The sequence below is a fragment of the Asterias amurensis genome, chromosome 7 (genome assembly GCF_032118995.1).
Source record: "Asterias amurensis chromosome 7, ASM3211899v1".
Classification (NCBI taxonomy): Eukaryota; Metazoa; Echinodermata; class Asteroidea; order Forcipulatida; family Asteriidae; genus Asterias; species Asterias amurensis.
The window spans coordinates 7,249,860-7,271,969 of record NC_092654.1 but is presented as its reverse complement, the minus strand read 5'-3'; the positions used below and the strand labels follow the sequence as shown (position 1 = coordinate 7,271,969).

General features: G+C 36.6%; 1 protein-coding gene across 1 annotated transcript in view; it reads left to right on the top strand.

Annotated features, from left to right (window-relative positions):
• Positions 1–21,890, top strand: part of LOC139940038 (uncharacterized) — a 36,382-nt gene extending 14,492 nt beyond the window's left edge. Inside the window, exon 2 of the mRNA XM_071936235.1 lies at positions 17,148–21,890. Coding sequence (XP_071792336.1) covers positions 17,154–17,645 — 492 coding nt within the window. The 5' untranslated portion in view covers positions 17,148–17,153 and the 3' untranslated portion in view covers positions 17,646–21,890. The remainder of the gene's footprint in view (positions 1–17,147) is intronic.
• The last annotated feature ends 220 nt before the right edge of the window (positions 21,891–22,110 follow it).

The window sequence follows — 22,110 nt, the reverse complement described above, 5'->3', positions numbered from 1 at the left end:
CACCATTCCCAAAGCACTGGGGAAACATCTAGATGAAATAGGGACAAAAGTGAGGGTAGATCTGTTACAGAAGGCAGCGCTTTTTGGAACAGCGAGGATCCTGAGAAAGACTCTTGAGATCTAAGGCTACGGGACGTAGCCCGACTCGAGGAGTTACCGGCACAAAGGAAAATGACATCTTTCTTTTGCATGCTGTGATAAAATGAAATAATAATAATAATAATAATAATAATAATAATAATAATAATAATAATAATAATAATAATAATAATAATAATAATAATAATAATAATAATAATAATAATAATAATAATAATAATAATAATAATAATAATAATAATAATAATAATAATAATAATAATAATAATAATAATAATAATAATAATAATAATAATAATAATAATAATAATAATAATAATAATAATAATAATAATAATAATAATAATAATAATAATAATAATAATAATAATAATAATACTAATACTAATAATAATAATAATAATAATAATAATAATAATAATAATAATAATAATAATAATAATAATAATAATAATACTAATACTAATACTAATAATAATAATAATAATAATAATAATAATAATAATAATAATAATAATAATAATAATAATAATAATAATAATAATAATAATAATAATAATAATAATAATAATAATAATAATAATAATAATAATAATAATAATAATAATAATAATAATAATAATAATAATAATAATAATAATAATAATAATAATAATAATAATAATAATAATAATAATAATAATAATAATAATAATAATAATAATAATAATAATAATAATAATAATAATAATAATAATAATAATAATAATAATAATAATAATAATAATAATAATAATAATAATAATAATAATAATAATAATAATAATAATAATAATAATAATAATAATAATAATAATAATAATAATAATAATAATAATAATAATAATAATAATAATAATAATAATAATAATAATAATAATAATAATAATAATAATAATAATAATAATAATAATAATAATAATAATAATAATAATAATAATAATAATAATAATAATAATAATAATAATAATAATAATAATAATATTAATAATAATAATACATAGTTCCCTTTAATGATGGGTAACAAACCCAAAATGGTCTCCTCTCCATGATTGTCTTACTGCAATTTCAAGAATGTTTCCGTAAGAACAGGATGTCAAGGGAGCTGCGTTCCGGGATTGTGTTTTTCATGAAAACATGTCCTGCGTTGGCGAGATGTAACCTCGGACCCAAGTCTTTCAAGCAAGACGCACGCTCAATGAAAGTGAAGAGGAGAGTGTGATATCAAACGGAGTTTGCATTGAAGTTCACATATCAGCTATTGCCTACGGTGTACCTACCGGGCCATTATTGTTGAAGTCTAAAGAGTTGGAGTGCCAGACGCTAGTTTTGGTTTTCATGAGCTTAAATACACCGGAAACAAGAAATACCCAAGATATGTTTTGGGCGGTCTCTGTACACTTTTGTAGGATCTTGGCAGGTACTCTATGGCTGGGTTCTTTGGCCTCCGTTAAGTGCGTTGGGAGGTGTTGTCCCACATGCAGTGTATACAACTACTAGTAGATCCATTTAGTCTTAACATTGTTGTGTTGTTCTACCCAGCTTTGTAATATTATTACAAACAGTACATTCAAATAGATAATGGCATTATGTTGATGTTAGCGTGAGCAGTGGTTGAGAGCTGGTAATACAACAACCAGATAAATCCTTTTCTAATAGAGAAGAGTTTTAGGACACAGCTATTGCCAAAGTAGGGGCCGGGATTCAGTTGCTTCTTCCTCAAGTCTAAAAAGAATTAGGCCTAGACAGAAGTAGTTATAATATATTGGTATACATTTTAAATAGTAAAAATTGCCCCTATCACAAATCGTGTACCTTGGACTTAGGAGGCCGGTGTTGGGTACCGAAAAAGTATTACAATGCCAATCTTTAACACCAAACAACAATTTCAAAACATATCGATCATGCTGCCTCATTTGCTCCATCGGCCCCATCATTATCTGGATATGAAATCTTTTGAAAATGTGGCTAATTCCTTGAATATGTGGCGCATATTTGCTATTATAACACCCCTTACCAATATTCTGTCTTTTCATTGGTTTATAGTGCGTCACATGGTATGTCTTAGTTTTACTAGACGACGGCCGTGTGATAGTGCATCGGTTTGCCGTGCGCTAGTCCGAAGACTATCACACGGCGTGCAGTACCCAGACGTTCGTTGCGTGTACGAGGATGATAAATTAATAGTCTGTAACCATTTCGGATTACATGACACTACATGCAGCACAGTAAAAGTTTTCGCAATCTGTATTCGCGTCGTCCGTGGATTGTAGCGTTCGGGTCTGTAACTTAATAATAAGTACAGTATTTAGAAATGTTTGGGGTGTTATAAAACAAATATTGACTGCTTTTACTTGTGCAATAGTTAAAACTATGACTACCTCGGTGATCCCCGGAGCGTTCTATTTTCCCTCGGCTTCGCCTAGGGAAAATAGAACGCTCCGGGGACCACCTCGGGAGTCACAGTTTTAACCATAGTACTCGAAGCAGTCAATATTTGTATACAACCTACTCTACGGACTACCCGGCATTCAAACAGCTATACTGCAGCTTTAAGACTCAGCTGCTAGCCTGGCCACCCAATTTTGCACTCGGGAATTCATTACACCCATTGTAAAACATGATTAACATTGGCTACCAGGCTACCAATACGGGCTTAAATAGAGTTTCAAATGTTGCTTCTCACTTATCAGTGTATCCTATGTATTTTCAAAGGTGTCAAACAGGAATCTGCGTTCTTCGAATAAATCTCGTCTAACTCCCCAGTTAAAAAAAAACAAAACATGGTCAATAATGGTTCCCGCTCTTTCAAATTTGTAGCAGTTCACTTATGGAACAGTCTTGCAGAGGTTGTTAAACAGGCCGACACTAAAATATTAAAAAAATTAATGTAAAAAAAAACAGGGTAAAAGTATATAATTACGACATTAATTGCTGATTTCCCCTAACATCACTCATAGAGACCTCACACTAGATAATGATAAAAGTGTCAACAGTGGGTGCCGACTTTTAATACCATCCATACTTAAGAAATTTGATAGGATCATTATGGACAGTTTGACATTTTAAACAATTGCATCAAACCAACCGCGAAACTCAATAAGTTGGAAGTTAACAAATTCCGTTTTCAAATGTTGCAATTCAAACTGTTTTGACTGAAAAAAAAAACTGGGGGTAAGGGTTGGACATTTAATTAATTGAACACGATAATGTTGTAAACTATAAGAAGTGTCAAGTTCCTTTATTTCAAGTATTCTTGTGTTGTTTCCCTGGGTTCAACAGACAAAGCTCTCAGTGTGCACATATAATGAATTTAACAATGACAAACTAATGTTATCATAACCCACACAGGCCATCGAAACGTTAGAAACAGACCCCACGGCCCACGACAACACTCTGTGGCGTAGACCAGTGCCAAACTTTACTTCGGTTCAATAATAATATGGAGTATGTTGGTCCTTAGGCTTCGTTGTAATTTAAATGCGGTAGATGGCGCCTCCAGCTAAGACGTTGGGATACATGTACATGGGTTGAAATTTGTCTACACAAAGTATTGCTGCATTACTCTTTCTAATAAGCAACTTCATCATGTTGAAGGGGCAGAACAGTCAAAGTGTCATATAATGAAACATTATCCTAATTACGTTTCATGTGTAGAAGTTTGGAGGCATTTGGACTAGAAACATGACCTAGCAGTACAATAGTCAGTGATGTAGTGCCCAATACAAGGGTGTACATTGTCACTCTTTGAGTATGGGTCTTCAGAGTTATATTTATAACCGAGTACTATTGTCCAAAGGCCGAGTATAACGCATTGTCCCCACTTCTTGCCCATTACGCAGGCCACTGTCCAATAGGTCTGTCCCCTTTCCATTGGGCCTGATTCCTGTCCAGTGGGTCTGGCCCCTGTCCAATGGGTCTGGCTCCTGTCCAATGGGTCTGGCTCCTGTCCAATGGGTGTGGCCCCTGTCCAGTGGGTCTGGCCCCTGTCCAATGGGTCTGGCTCCTGTCCAATGGGTGTGGCCCCTGTCCAGTGGGTCTGGCCCCTGTCCAATGGGTGTTGCTCCTGTCCAATGGGTGTGGCCCCTGTCCAATGGGTCTGGCCCCTGTCCAATATGTCTGACAATGGGTCTGGCCCCTGTTAAAGGCAATGGACACTATCGGTAATTACTCAGAGTAATTGTTAACATAAAAACCTACTTCGGTAACAAGGAATGGGGAGCTGTTGTTAGTATAAAACATTGTGAGAAACGGCTCTCTCTGAAGTAACGTATTTTTCGCCACGAGTTTGATTTCGAGACCTTTGATTTAGAATTTGAGGTCCCGACTGAAAGCACACAAATTCGTGTGACAAGGCGGTGTTTTTTTATCTGGCAACTTTGACGACCAATTGAACTCAAACGTTCACAGGTTTGTTATTTTATGCATATGTTGAGTTACACCAAGTGAGGAGACTCGTCCTAGACAATTACCAATAGTGTCCAGTGCCTTTAACAAGTGAGCATGTGCTGGCATAAAGATAAGATGGTTTGGTTGTATAAATGGACTATTGTTTTTGCTGTACAAATCCCATGACTCATTATTTCACGGATAGTTTGCAGATTGATTTCCGGACATTTAGCTCGTTTATTCCCCTCACATTATCCCAAGAGGCGTAATTAAAGGACGTGTTATGTACGGATATGACCTCATCTATCTATGCTCGACCTTTACCTATGAACGATTGAGGTACAAGGATCTCCTTGCGGGAAATGGAAAGGAACAACAACTTCAAAACAAATCTGACTAGATATACCCGGGCCACAGGTGGCTGGACAATAATTGTCTCATTACACCGTAATCGTATAGTAAGCTATGCCTTAAAGTTGTACATTAATTTGCAAAATCATTATTATATGTAACTTCAAGATACCATTTCAAATGGCAACTAGAATCATTTTATGAATCAAAACTAAACAAGGTTTACAACTTTTTTTTTTCAATTCATAAAATTTAAACCAATTATTAATGAATGGCATGAATAGTTATGTAGTAAGCCAAGACCATGGAAGGAGTAATTGGAACTCAATATGGAAACACAAATCATTGTATATAATATTACCATTATATTATTTGATCTCATTTCTACCCGTGCTTTGATTCGTTCATGTACTTGAAGGAATACTTGCAGCAGTCGACATGGGTGTATGGTACTTCGTAGGCAGAGACTTGATTTCACGATATTTTAACGTATTTCTCAAAACACTCATTTCTTGTTTTGCTTTTTCTGTCAAAAATGTGTTCTCTTTCTCATGGATTGTACCCGAATCGTCCCCATCGTTGTTTTGTTGGGGGCCGTTGCCTCCATATCCATGGGTCATACACATTATTGTGATAGCTGGGTCAATTTCGGTGACATTTTGAAGTCACGGTCTTTCAGCACGTCTGTTGCAAAGAGGAGGTGGAAGGATGGAGGGTAGGGGTGGGATTACATGCACACTGATTGATAATTACGATTACGATAATTAGTCTGTTTAATGACACTGAGACTAGAAGTATATAGTTCCCGGTGGGCCAAAGACGTGCGCCAGACATGCAACGCTTCAAGGATTATGAACGCAATAATGATGTACTTATTATTAATACATTGTTGTCATCGAGGTAATTTGAAAAGGCCGACATATTATGACGAACTTTAGAATACTATTCAGCTACACGTCTTGGATTCATTAAAGGGAGACACGTTATTAGTTGGCTTTTCATTGTTCTAAAGTTAGACCGACACTGTTAAACTGTATGAGTAGCGGGAAATTTGAAACAACCTAAAGGCAGCATCGAAATGGAAAGTATTGAGTGAAGGGTCTTGAAGGAGAGCAAGCCAAGCCACAAAGATCCAAACACGTCGTGAATCGTTCCTTTCAAATGTTCCGATGTTTATCCATTCGTTTGTGCCATATAAGGGAATCAATGTGTGATAAAGAGGTTTTCAACTAGTGGTTTAATCCCAACGAGGCCCGGTTCTTGATAATTTACCGGGTTTAAACCACTAGTTGAAAACCGATTCAACACACTTTGATTCCCATTCGGTCAAAAACATCATCACTTGTTGGTCAAAAAGTAAATAAATGCAAAAGTTTTAATTGTTAAATGATTTCTTTCAACACAACACCCCTCCCAGAGCCCTCCGCTGCCCTCGCGTAAACAACTCCTTATAAGGGAATGCTGTGGGCGTCGCGCGTATCGCGTGATGTGGCACAACTGTTTCAGCCGTTGCTCTCGACCAATAGGAATGAAGAAACTGTCTTACAAAGGCCGAGTTATAGTCGGTCGCGCGATGGTCGGGCGTCGGAAATCTTGACGCGCGATCATAAAAAGACACGGTTTTTAGGCCTCAGTCTTAGGATTGCGCGCAAGATTTCCGTCGCGCGACCATCGCGCGACCGACTATAAACCGGCCTTAAGAACATGTGCAAGGTCGCGTGTCACGTCCATGAATAGACTGTGCAAGTCTCGCGCGCACCGGAGCGAGAAAACACGACAACTGAAGAACTTTATTTTTTTGTGAATCAAATCTTTGCTTTAATTTATTCTTAATGCCGAATCTGAACAACTACCGAACTGCCGAATGTGAAACTACTAAAAGCCATAGATATAAAATAGAATAACTAGATCGGCCGCGCGTACATACGCGGGTTCTGGCACGGGGGCTGCCATTGCCTATCTCCCGTGTACATTTTCTGTGCGTTGCCGTCAGTCAGCACGTGACTTGTTGCCGTCAGCACGTGACATTTAGCGCGTCAAAGGCCTATCTCCCGTATTCATTTTCGCGCGTCGCCTTTCGAACGTGATTTTTTTACCGCGTCCATGGCGAACAACATTTTTTCTACACAGGCAATGGCGCGTATGTACGCGCGGCCGATCTAGTTATTTAATTCTATATCTATGCTAAAAGGTGGTTTTATACGCGGACGCACGATGGTCGCAAGGGCGTTAGATAAACGCGTGACGCATTTTAAAGAGGAAGCCGACGCCCAAGCGACCAATGAAAAGGCTTTCCACCCCGCGCGGCCAAAACAAGCGTCTGCGTAAGTTTCTAGATCGGAGATGGGCACAAATTCTTAATTTTTTACAACTAACCTGACCTGAGGTCAAGTTTAAATATCGGTTTTTCTCCGTTATTATGTTGACTTGATTTTTACTTTTATATATGTTGTTAATTAGTATTACATTTTTAACAACATATGTCATTTTTATGGTCATAAACTACACTAGACTAAAGTAGTGGACGAAACAAAATCTCCCCAACGTAAAACTCCATAAGGTTGGGACCACAATGGTCCCGGAAGTTCAAATCTGCGCGAGACTTGCACAGTCTATTAACACTTTTTACCGGTCATTAACAAAAGGTTTATGCACACACGCGACGCGCTCTCCACCAAAGGAGTAGAAAAACTGTCTGGGGTATTTATGAATACATCATAACCCCACCCATTACACAGAGATGGCGGCACTATTGCAGGCGCTAACGCTTGAGCCCGTTCCACCCCCGTAATGTATGTATATATACAAGGGTCAGACAATGGTTCTTTAGACACAATGGGTCAGACAATGGTTCTTTAGACACAGTGGGTCAGACATTATGATTCTTTAGACACAAATGGTCAGACAATGGTTCTTTAGACAAAAAGGTCACACCATGGTTTTGTAGACATAAGGGGTCTGTAGGACACAATGGGTCAGACCAAATGTTTCTTTCGACACAGTGGGTCAGACAATGGTTGTTTCGACACGATGGGTCAGCAATGGTTCTTTCGACACGATGGGTCAGCAATGGTTCTTTCGACACGATGGGTCAAGCAATGGTACTTTAGACACGGTGGGTCAGACAAAATGGTTCTTTAGACACAAAGGATCAGACAATGGTTGTTTCGACACGATGGGTCAGCAATGGTTCTTTCGGCACGATGGGTCAGCAATGGTTCTTTCGACACGATGGGTCAGACAATGGTACTTTAGACACAGTGGGTCAGACAAAATGGTTCTCTAGACACAAAGGGTCAGACAATGGTTCTTTCGACACGATGGGTCAGCAATGGTTCTTTCGACACGATGGGTCAGACAATGGTTCTTTCGACACGATGGGTCAGACAATGGTTCTTTCGACACGATGGGTCAGCAATGGTTCTTTCGACACGATAGGTCAGACAATGGTTCTTTCGACACGATGGGTCAGCGATGGTTCTTTCGACACGATGGATCAGCAATGGTTCTTTCGACACAGTGGTCAGACATGCTGCTTCTGAATTATTAAATGTGTTTATAAGAAACGATACAGATTGTCATGGTCCAGTCCCTATGGCCTTTGATGTAAAGATTCAAGCTGATTGCATTATTTTATGAATCAATAGAAAACTTGATTTATTGCATTAATCAATAACACACGATTGAAGTGGTATGGGGTAATCAAGTTCAGCTTCAGTGGAGAGCACTTGAAGATTATCAAATAAACTACCGTTAAGTCACCACATTTCATTAGCGTCATCTGTCAGACTCTCTCGCTAACACGTACAAGTTTAAAATATATATATATAAATACATATATATAAAAAACTGTTAGTCGTAACATTATTGGATTTTGATAATTCAAGGCCAAATAAGGAATGTCCTAAATACCTTGCCAAATGAACCAACATTCTAAAATGTTACTGATGCATCTATGCATGGAGTATCGTCTTCTGAGCATATATACAACAAAGTTGTATCACGCCTATGGTCTGCGCAATCACCTTTGCTCGGGGCAATTTTATTTATGTGAGCTTTTTTGAATAAGCAGTCCGGCTCGAAGGGTGTACAACCCTGATATACTCTTCACGTAAATCCTGACCACATGTCTGATAGAATTACTGAACATTGGAATTCTACACTCCTTAATATGAATGTCTATCGTAATCCTTAAACACATTCGTTTTCAGGCGAATCTTAGGACAAAAATAATCATTATTCTTGAACAGCTGTCTATAACAGATAGGACGTACGTTGTATCTTATTGCTTAAAACACACATTTTATTGCTTTTTCAAATAAAGTTTTACCAAGTTTATTGCAAGTTGTAAATTGTGGGTTTTTTTTACTACAGGGAATTACACTGGGAAATAGTAGCAGGTTTTGATTGGTTTCAACTTGACGAGCATTCTGCACTTAAATCAAGGCACAGCCTAAGGCTGTTGACTAAACTCTTATGATACAATAGTTGTCTAATTTAATGCTTGGAATGATACTGATATGGCAATATACGTCATCTTTATTATATTTCATGAAATTATATATCTGTTCCGAGAGGAGCTATCCAGTGAAATTATCTCTAACTTTTTGAAATAGATACCCGCGGGGCTTGTGAATATTGCATCCGATGTCTTGTAATTGCCGAATAAATTCCGGAAGGTTATATTCACTAGTATGTGAGGGCTAGTTCAGACTGGGATTACCTGTCATATTCACTAGTATATGTATGTGAGGGCTAGTTCAGACTGGGATTACCTGTTATATTCACTAGTATGTGAGGGCTAGTTCAGACTGGGATTACCTGTCATTGTCTGGACTCAGAAACCCAAAATACACACTTGGGAAATATTCTTGGGAACAAATCAGATCACGTATACAAAGCTCATGACAATATATTTGGCGTCTGGATTTATTGTCCAAGTAAGGTTTTGATTTAACGATTATAGATGGCAATCTTCAACTGCTGCAATTTCATAAATTGGCAAAATTGACGAAACTTTATCCCAAGACCGCTTAAACTAGGATGAAGTTGTATAACATACTTCATTGAGCAAACCTTAATCAAATGGGATGGAAACATTCTTCTAAAATACAAACTCTTTGTACACAGCAGGATGAATCAACATCCATATCATCAAAACAAGCAAAACGGGGGGGGGGGGGGAGGAGATGCACAATTGAATAAACAACAAAATACAATAATATTTTTATATTCTCGTATCACTTTTATTGGAGTTTTAATGTAATGCGCCATCGAACAGGCTGGTCCTGGAGAGAGTGCAATATAAATTAAAAAAATTATTTTAACTTTACTTTGAGTAACAAGCATTAATAAACAAATTAATGAAAATGGTAATGACCGGAAAATCTAACAATGGATTTGTTTTTTAATAAAGAGATCATTTGTATATTTGAGATGTAATATATACCACTTTGGGCCAGCCATTGTGTTCGACATATTATAATGTTGCACAACCACTTTGGGCCAGCCATTGTGTTCGACATATTATAATGTTGCACAACCACTTTGGGCCAGCCATTGTAATCGACATATTATAATGTTGCATAACCACTTTGGGCCAGCCATTGTGTTCGACATATTATAATGTTGCACAACCACTTTGGGCCAGCCATTGTGTTCGACATATTATAATGTTGCACAACCACTTTGGGCCAGCCATTGTGTTCGACATATTATAATGTTGCACAACCACTTTGGGCCAGCCATTGTGTTCGACATATTATAATGTTGCACAACCACTTTGGGCCAGCCATTGTGTTCGAAATATAATAATGTTGCGCAACCACTTTGGGCCAGCCATTGTGTTCGACATATTATAAAGTTCAAGCATTGCGGACGACAACTGATTATTGTTAATGTTGTTAAAAAAACTTAAGTCAAAGTCATTCTTTTTATTTCTAATTCAGATAAGAAATGGAACTAGATAACGATAATAGAAAGACACATTATATAAAACAAACCTATATATAAGAAAGACACATTATATAAAACAAACCTAGCTTCTTTTTTACAGTCCTTGTGTGCTAAGCAAAACCATCTTAGCAAAAGTCATCTGTGCTAAGCAAAACCATGGAAGGAAAGAAAAACAATAAATAGATTTGAAATACTATTTGAATCACAATTATTCTGACCAATAATTGTTGGCCTGCAAAAAACACTACACCGCCATTTCACCAAATGAAACAACATCGCTGGTTTTTGGATGTGTAGGGCTACTGACACCAATCCTTAGTTTCATCTCGCTCCTTTGAATTGGTCTATGAGTTCAACGTACAAGTAATGTCAGTAAACCAAGGAAAGAAATACAAACGTGCAGCTAAAATCACACACCCTCAACGTTGAAAATCACGCATACTCCACAAATAGTTGACGATACGTAAATTCTAAAAGTTGATTATATATATCATATAAAAAGAAATTCTAAGGGGAAAAAACAGTTTGTAATTATCATTAATTATGTCAAACCAATGTGTTTAAAAGTACATAAAGTTAACTTAGCATTGCATATGATGTATTTCCCAAGTCCTGTTTAAATCGTATATAGGCTGAAAAGAAACGCTCTGGTCATTGTTTCATGTTATTTGTCGTTCTAGTAGTCCCTAGTTCCATTTTTCTTATCTGAGTATAACTCGGAAAAAACTTTCATAGTTTGAAAACCACTTGATCAGTAAACAATCTTGAATCAAACAAACAATACAAGCACCTTAGTTGTAGCTCTCATAACCCATCGGGCACTACTGCATTTTAGTTCTAAATAAACGCCATCACTAAAAGTCATACGAGAACTATCCTCATTTGACACATTTAGCACAAGCAAATTCAAATCATTTCGATCAACATTATACAGGAATGGAACGGCAACACGGTCAACAAGACAATATAATAAGAATGACGTGACATTGCTATTTTGGAATGAGCAATGTGGCATCTAATTTGGCGGGTCTGAATCTGCCATCAGGTAAACCTCAATGACTGATGACCAAAGCAAAAGAAAAAACATCTCGTCATTGAGTCATTTCCTAACAGGACTGTTGACAATGATTTAGCCATCCCTTTTCACCGTTCTGCATATTGGCAATGTTTTGATAGCCTACGGGTGAGTTTCTGTGTGCAGGTGTTGCAACAAGACAATTTGGTTGTCATCAATCAGAATGCTTGGCTTGGTGGCTTACTCGTCAACGTTGTGTCTTTTACCCAACAGTAATCTCAAGACGTTGTTTTAACTCCGTCATCCTCCTTGACGCCCTCCAGTAATCACAGCATAGTTACATTAATCAGCAAGAAATCAGTCCAAATTACGGTTACATTTGAATCTCTTTCGATTATGTTATTAAAGTGGGCCAAGACTTATCCCAGAGGCGTCGTGACCAAGAAACATTCAAATTGCCACAAACGAACATTATTCGTACGTTATCTGAATTAATATTTCATCATTCCCTTGATAAGCAATAATTATGTTTCGATATATAATGGTATTTGTAGATTTCTTTTAATAAATTATCGATTACAATTTGTTTGTGTGACATAAACGCCTGCTTTTCCTCTGCTCTGACATATTTAAACTGTTATCGCTTACAGGTACATCTATTTAAGAACAACAACCAAATTTTATAACTAACTTGGAGATGTTAAGTCATATGATAATATAAATTATATTCAAATAATATTCCTTATCCCTGTGCTAAAATGGTTCTAATAGTAGATGCAACAGACTCCCCAAAATGGCACAAATTAACTTCTTAGTGTAACAAAGTCGACGATCAGGGGATGCAGGCATTTGTCGGCTGAGTTTTTGTTTTTTGTTCACCTTTTCTGCTAATTAAATTAAGACCACTTTTAAATTTCATTGTTGCCACTTGAGATGAGAAACCACAACGAGAAGTAAGGACTGCTTTTCCAAGAGACACCTTTACTGTCTGTGCTTCAGGAAATGTCCGCCATCTGTGAAGAATAATACTACGTGAACTAAAATCTTGCAGGTTCTTGGGTTCATTAGTACTGAATAACACGTAATATAGCAATTGTTGAATCATTCTGGTTTTGTTGATTGTAAGTCAGAGTTTCTCCTGTTCATCCACGATTAGACCCGGGAATCGCTCCGGGTAACGTCCAGGTTACGTCTGTCGTGACCAGGTTACGATCCTCACAAATTGGACATTTGACATTTTAGCCACAAGTATATAAGGGCATCTTAGACCTGATCAACCACAGCTTAATTTAACCTTAGGTGATGTAAGTTTCATGGGACAACCGTTCCTACAAGTGTTGCGCCATTTGAGTACATTCATTCAGTGTGATACATACTTCCAATGTCTTGTCAGAGTACGACTTCTCTTTGCTTATGACATAATATTCCCGTTGAAAATATTGGTCAGATTGAACTAGATCGCTGTATGTGTCATGGGATCACTCTGTACAACTCTCCATGGCACACCACTTTGCGAAAGACAACACTTCCAAGCGACGGCCTTTAACTCGCAACAAATATTGTCCTGGAAAGATATTAAAGATGGGTAATTTGAATCTTTTTGTTTGCAGAAAAACAACAGAAAAAAAATATATACACAAATGTCCAATTATTTTTGTTACCAAATAACTTTCTAAATGTTAGTTTGATACAACTCGTTATAATCTTTAAAACATCAGCTAAAGTTCTCATAACAAAAATTCCAATCAAAATTGCATACATTAAAAAAAAAAAAAAAAAACATGTATTAAAAGAAGATTAATCGGTGGTTCTTAGCTGAGCGTATCATTTCTCATTTGACTGTCTTGATTTTCAATGTACACTACCAGTGTGTCATTTATTTCGCTCGCGGTGTTATAGTCATTATCAAAAAAGTGTACAATTTCACGCGTAAGAAAAGTGTCCATAGCCTTGGGTGACCTGCATTCATTGCAGATGGATTGAAATCTATGGGGAGGGTGCCCTGTGTCGTGCAACTAAACGGCACAGCACTTCACATCTCTCCCTCGAGACGGACCGTGGACTGCAATGCAAGTTTTCAGCCAAGCGCGGAATTCGTCACGCAGAAAACCAAAAAATATCGACGGGGAAACATTAAGTTGATTTAAATAATATTGTTCTGATACATAGAGTAAGCAGTAACATAGCCTTGAAGGAATGCATCATACCCTCTCACACTCTGACTCACTAAAAGCCAAAACAAGAATCTGTTATGTGTTTTTCAAGAAGTTCGGTTTGACCGGAGACGTCGGCTCAGTATGGTTCGGCACCTTGAAGCTTCCATTTGCATTTGCTGTACAAATATTTGCTGAAAGTTCTTCATTTTGGTTCTTAGTGCCGTAATTAATTGACTTACCCTACGGATGGCAGACAATAGGGCTTCTTGGGTAGCCTTAGTATTTACACAAAAATATTTATTCTATAAAGAAGGAAGCCATTTGGGGACATTGGAGAATTGCCGCAATGTTGAAAGTGAAATATACAAAACTCTGGCATGGCCCCCTTGAATAAAGTAATCACAAACAACCTTAGCGGCTTTGAAGGCTATTTTGATTTATTTGATTTCTCTTGGCCTGGAAGAAGTTAACTTGAGTGTCTGATGTTGGTATTTAGGTTGTGCACTCACGTCACAAACATACAAGCTTACAAGGACGCATACGATTGTTTTAATACATTCGCCTTCCATGTGTTTATCTGCTCTGTGACTGACTTGAAGTCAAAATGAGTTACATATATTAGAATAACAATACAATATTCACATAATATACTGGAAATATTAATGCGACAGCCAACTGCATAATTCAAGCTCCTCTAGTTATCTGTATGGGCGGCCAAATGCAGACTGGACTGCCATTGAATTAAGGACCCACGGGTGGAGCAGCTGTTTACATGAACCCAGGAATTAACATAAATTTGAAGTTCAATTTTGTATCTAGTGGTAATTGATTAGTTGAGATGGTGGCTTGAAGGCCAACAGCGATGACTGTATTCCCTTCCCACAGCAGAAATGACTGCAACACCTGCCAATTAAGTTAATCAAATCCCATTCTTCCCTTGCAAGGCACTTTCAAAATACCACCATTTTATGGCTGTTAAAATCACTCAGGAGAAAAATACACAAAACATTTTCACTCATTGCGGAACCCCCCCCCCACCCCCCCCCCCCCCCCCCCCAGAACGAGAATAGCAGTCCTTCTAAGGGATTGTGTAAAAGCCAACTTTACTAGACTGGTGTTTACATTCTATATATTGGTCCAAGTTGGTTCGTGTGTCTAACCTAATAAGCATTTATGTTTTGAAACGTAACCAATATTTTAACAAGAATTACCACAAGTTTGAAGGTGGGGTGTTTTTTTTTTCGATTTGTTTTTATTTTATAGATTTTAGGGGAAACGGAAAACACGCTGACAAAATCCAACCCAACAATAATATTTAATTGCATTGTCTCATCCCTCGGGAACTATCCTAGACAATGAGTTTGAGGTCAATTCTTTGCTTTGCAAATGTGGTCATATACACTGAAACACCATGAAAACAACCATGCCATTGGTTTATAGTTTTATCTTGTAACATTTCCTAAAGGGTTCTGTATGTTGCAGTAATAATGTTGGCAACCTGCCTGAGTTAATCACCGACCATGGCAGCATTCAATGCTTCTAGCCAAACACCTTCGTCACTTTAATTGATGGGGACTTTGTAGAAAATTACGAAAAGGTGCCCGCAATTTCATTAGCAGCATCTTTGATGGAAAGTGAAAACTCTTTACCATTACCATGACGTTTACATAAGATCTCCTCTAAATCACAAGACTTTAGTGTCAGACTGGTTGTGTAGAATGCAACCCCTTGAAACAGACTATTCATAATTGGCAATCATCAGACGATTAGTCCTGGGTTCAATAATCTGTTGGCTAATTGAGCTGTAATCAGCACACCAATCTGATTCAGTCATTATTTATTATAATTAAGTTATACTGAAAATCTCATTTCAGCAAAGTAAAATTAAAAACTGAGTATATATTTTATTTATGTACTCATTAACAAAATAACAAGCCAAAGGTTGATGACCTGGTTGTTGGGGGACCTGATCATCCTCTAACCAAATTGTTTTTATCTCCGAGTATGAACGGGTTTAATTGTAAATTACCACCGTGGTGATAGAGCTAATTGAGTCTTACAGACCACTTTAAAGACACTGGACACCTTTGGTAATTATCAAAAACCAGTCTTCTCATTTGGTGTATCTCAACATATGCATAAAAATAACAAACCTGTGAAAATTTGAGCTCAATTGGTCGTCGAAGTTTCGAGATAATAGTGAAAGAAAACACCCTTGTAACATGAAGTTGTGTGCTTTCAGATGCTTGATTTCGAGACCTCAAAATCTAATTCTGAGTTTTCGAAATCGAATTCGTAGAAAAACAAGTGAGGTTTTATGCTAATAATTATTTTGAGTAATAACTAATAGTGTCCACTGCCTTTGATGTTATACGAGTTAGCTTATAACCGCTTTTGTTTTACCCCCATGGCAATCGTGAACATGATTCACTTTTCAAGAGCGAGTAATCACAAGGCGGACAATTATACTTCGATTCAATCGAATTCTTTATACTTCATGTATTGTAGTTTAATTTAAATTCGTTCAAAGGTATGAAAGAATGTTCAGTTTATTACTTCTTTATTGGTGTGCTGATGTTGCTGTTTTAGAAAAAAGATTGCACCACTTACGAAAATCATTGTTTGAAAATGCTGCAACTTTGTTTGAAAATACTCTTTCTTGAGTCTTAGGCCTATGCTATATCGTACTAATCATACTTTTCTGGATATACCCTTTTTATGCAGGGACAAAGGTCCCTTGGGGCCATTGCTGCATAAAAGCAAGTCAAGTCATCAAAGTTTATCAAGATACCAAATAATCCCGATAACCTTTTAACTAATAAGCAGGATTGGAACTTCTGAATTATTGCTTGCACGTGCCGATCCATGCTCCCACCAAACCGAGTAATGCTTGGTAAGACAAAGTACAAGGACAAGGTTTTAAGAGGTTGTGCTTCAGGAATTGATTATCACTATAGCAATTATTATTAAAGCTGTCAATCAAATCATTCAAGCTTAGTGAACAGTTCAGTGATCCCATTATTGACCAATGTTATAATATTATCTACATTTTAAACTGACGACAAACTGTTCAGACTGAACTGTTCCTGTTATAAAATTATTCACATTATAACTTCTCCAAAAACACTGAAATAATTATGTATGTTATTCAATTATCATTTCAGATCATAATGAGTAGTTGGCTTACGGTCGCCATAGCAACTGTGACATGCCTTTTGCTTTCGCCAATTACGTGCCTGCCTCTTCATGACGTAGCCGACGGTAAGGAAAGGCGGGAACTCCTGCACAGCACGTGGTTAGACCCGTCCGGTTCAACAGGTCAAGGCACGGAGGAATTGGCCGAGACGAGCAAGCGACTACTTGGGGATAACAACAGGGACTCGGGCATTCTTGACCTCCTTGTAGCACTGCGAGACACAAACACAAACCCGAGAGATCTTTATCTTCACGGCAACACAGAGACAGCTCGTAAACGAAGACAATCCAAGGTGGATGACTACGGCCATGGTCTATTCTGGGGCAAGAGAGGATCCAACTGGTCAGACCACGGGGTACGAGCAATGACAGATAAGGACACCAAGAGGGGCGGGGATGATCAATATGGCTTTGGCTTATTTTTTGGCAAGCGAAATGAAGAAGACTACGAAGACTTTACGTTGTAGATTGTTTAGCAAATAAGGATACTTAAAAGCTCTAAAGAATTTGGCAAAGTAATGTTTTGTAAATAGGCATAGTCTTTATGATAAGTAAACGCGATATCAAACTAATATAACTCGACACTTCGTTGGGGGTTAAGTCTCAATAGAGTGTCCAACTATCGGCCAAATACAATTGTGCAAAAATCGTCTCGAAATCATTTACAAATAATTCACACAAACCATGGGTACTTGGTAATTGTGTAATGCGTTTGAACGTGCGATGTATCGAGTTAATTAGACTGATAAATACGGATAAATCATGTAACACCAGTACAGCTCACACTCCAAATTACAACATTAGCTTTAGTTTAAGTTTAAAGATTGACTTGTCATGTTCCGAGCAAAGGTTGCCATCATTTGATTTTTTTTAATTTGATAGGAATCATTGTTCAAATGACGTTTACCACAAGTGTTATTACACCTCTCTTTCTGAACTACATGACAGGATCAAAATGACAGTTTAGCAGAAGTATTTTGTGTTATGCGGTTTTATATGTTTAAGAAACCTTGTATTTTAGAACGCAAGCAGTTGTTGACGCCTTTTGGAAGTCTAGCAATCTGTAAATGTATATGGGTGCCATTGAAGCTATATGCCATCTCAATCACTGCTTCTCTATCATAACCTTTTTGGAAAAACACACATTTTATAGGCAAAATAGTAAAGTTATGAGTTAACCACAACGTTGCGTTGCAAATCGGAGCACTTTCAATCCGTCGATGTTGTATTGGTTTGAACTGACTGTTGTTTCTCAATAATAACAAATCTGTGACAACTACTGTGGATTTCGTTGCGTCATTCTGAATATTGTTTCTTTTGTTTAAACTCCAATGTTGACAAACTTAACGTTAATCCATTGTAAATTAACCTAAACTTTGACCTTAAGTAGCATGCATGAGTTCAGGATAAGGTTGAGTGAATTGCGTGTGTTTTAATGAATAACATTTGAACATAGATTTGTTTCCGACCCAACTGTGCGCCCTCTTACTTATAACAATATTACATAGCAGATGCAAGGTTGAGGTTTATCATTTTTGCTGGTTATTTTAGATAAACTCCTTAACCCTGTCCGTCTCCGAGAGACCGATTATCAAACTCAATTATTTGCCGTTTAAAATCAAGAGGAAATGTTCATTTATTTTATGCACAAACCGTCTATTGTGTCAACTTCGTAAGCCCGATGTTTTATTTTTGTTAAGTGTATATACCTTGAACATGAACTAGCAGAAAAGAGTTACTTAGCACGATTTGCAGATTTGAATCATGTAGGAAGTATAACACATTTATATAGTTCTCAACAATGCTTGCTAATCTATCTAAGGAAAGTTGCAGTTCTGAACAGAAGCAGGCTTGAGATGGAGGTATTTCGTTTCCTACTCACAACCTCTCCTTCTTGTTGTACAGATTAATATAACATAGTTGTCAACCTACATTATTAAACCGATCGTGTAATTTGATTGGCGGAACACGCGTCACGTGTCATACTTTACAGTATTTTGCCAAGTAAACTGCTACAACACTTTATATTTATTTAGAAGAGTTCTACATTATTAAATATTGTACGCTTTTGACGTTTCGTAACTTCGCTTTGAGATTTACATTGAGAATCGTTTGCATTGATTGCGCTCCAGGATAGGTTTGGCTATGGACGCCGAACGTACTTTAAATAGCATACTTGTTTATACACAGCTTTATCGATCATTTCATACAGTAATGTCGAAATAAGTCATATAGTGTTCAAAACACTGAATTGAATTTATAAATAATGTCAATTGACAAGGGTTTATCCATGGGCACTCACGTATATACTGCATTTTATTCATAATAAAGCAGATCACAATCCCTATGTTGAAATCTGAACTGTTTTATTTAACTTGAGCTCGTGATTCTAATATGACACTCTTTATGCATCACACAATATTTGTATCGTAGCCCCTGACGCAAATGAATACAATTGTCAACAAATTTAGTGTCTTATGTATTATGCAAATTATAGTTGAGTTGTTATCCAAAGATTGGTTAACATTATTTTGTCCTATATCATTAGCGCTAAAATGTAACATTTACTTCGAAGTGATAAAACGTGTCTCTATTCCTTTCTGACTGAGCACTTGTGTAGATACAGTGCGCTTAAATTTCAACGTGCTGACTATGACATTAAACAATAACGACTTGCTTAAATTAAGTTTTCAGGTGATAAATGCATCACCAAATGTTGGATATCATTACAAAGTCTATTAAATTCCGAAACCCTAAATGTCAATTTTTTTGAACAAATAAGTTCCAAAAGTTGTAACAGATCAGGTTTGCCATTGTGGCAACAGTTGTCAACTTTGACGGGTACAGTGGTCATTGTGTTGTTTACTAAAAAATTTGAAGTATCGAAGCAAAAGCTGGAATAAAAAAGTTTAAAAAAGAAAGGAAAGTTGCTATGAAGTTGGCTTTCTACGATTCATAAAAAACATTTATACTGTATATTTATTCATTTTAATTGTTTTCTGTTGCGTTGAAGCTAAGTGTGTTGCTTATCAATTGAAAACAGTAACAGTACAATGAAACATCCAGCAAACCAAAAATCGACAGTAAACCCAAAATCGAAACAAACGAGCAAACAAACAAACAATGAAAAAAACAAAATTAAGTCAAAGGCAAAAGTTTTCAATCAAATTAACGAAGGTGATATGGCTGAAATTAAGTGAGCGATTTTAACGAACATTGAGAACGAACTTTACTCTTCCTAACTTCAAATCGAAACTAACCAATAAGAACAATAAATTATAACATAATATCCCTTAAATTTACTGGACACAACCATTTACAAGTAAAGACACTGGACACTATTGGTAATTGTCAAAGACCAGTCTTCTCACTTGGTGTATCTGAACATATGCATAAAATAACGAACTTGTGAGAATTTGAGTCGTCAAAGATTGATCGTCAAGATATGCGAGATAATAATGAAATAAAACACCCTTGTAAACACGAGGTCGTGGGCTTTCAGATGCTTGATTTCGATACCTCAAAATCTAATTCCGAGGTCTCAAAATCAGGTTCTTGGATAATTACTTCTTTCTTCTTGAAAAAATTATAGGTTACTTTAAAAGAAGCCGTTTCTCACAGTGTTTTATACTATCAAGAGCTCCATGGTTCTCAGTATAGGTCTTATGCGTATAACTATTTTGAATAATTATCAAACGTGTCCACTGCCTTTAAAGGAAAAGCATGAAACACAATTCTCAACCTGCTTTTATAATTATGAAGACATTGTAACCTCTGTCGGATGGACACATTCTCAAAGATGGCCCTACTTGAATTTAAATACCAAAGTTCTCTTACGTTCTTCTTCTGGTATGTTCATTCAGATCCCAATGGTTATAATTCAAGTAATTCGAAGTCTTTGTTTTTGTTCAGCTGATCATCAGATAATTAATTGTTCATGGTTCATTATTACGTAATGGAGAAAAAAATTATTTGTTTAAAATCTTACGAAGAATAGGTTTATGTGAATAAAATATCAATGATAATAAAAAATACAACATTTATATTGCGCTTCAAACATCGTGGAAGGTATTTATCTCAAGATTGTGAAGAAAGAGTTCCAATATATTCGTTAACTTTTATGACGTAACATGACTTTGCTTGCGACGTGACAGTTACTTATGCAACGTTTATCGTTGTATAACGATGCAGCATAATGCTATCCTTTGTCATTGGTCCTCGGGTTCGGCATTAATTTGTTCGCACGAACACACCGTGACATGTTCAATTTCTTCCTAATTTTCAAGTATAACTTGCTTCTTGTTTTACTCTTAGTCTTTGATTATCATTTGCGATTTTAGAATTTTGCCTAAATAAATATTTTGTTAATATCACTTGAGGAATATTTCGACATAAATTTATTGTTTCCTGACTGTCCTGAGTAGACTACCGCCTTAATTATATTATCCGTGCTAATAATGACTATTTCGTTGAAAGTATTCATTCTATACCATCACCTAATAGTTCAAATGTTCACTACATTTTAGTTGATAACGCTTATACTAATCAGATAGATTCAAACGTAGCAGCAAGGATGTATGTAAATATTTTGTTCTTCATCTGTGTCTTATATGTTGTTGATTTATTTGACTTGATGGTTTACTTTTCAACGAAGACACAGCAACATCTTTGGTTTTCATCTTTGTTATTCAGATTAAATTATCGTGAATTAAGCTGTTGAGTTGCCGTGTCCACATTGTGTCATTTGTTGACCCGTTACACTGCTGGAGGACCAGGGGCCGATTTCACAAAGCAATCAAATTCATCGCAAGGCACTATTTCAGTACTACAATAGGGATTAGATTGTGACATCACAACTCTACTTAGCAACTAGGATTGATTTGCAGATAAGATCAATCTTAGATCTAAGTGAAACCGGCCCCTTGTTTCTCC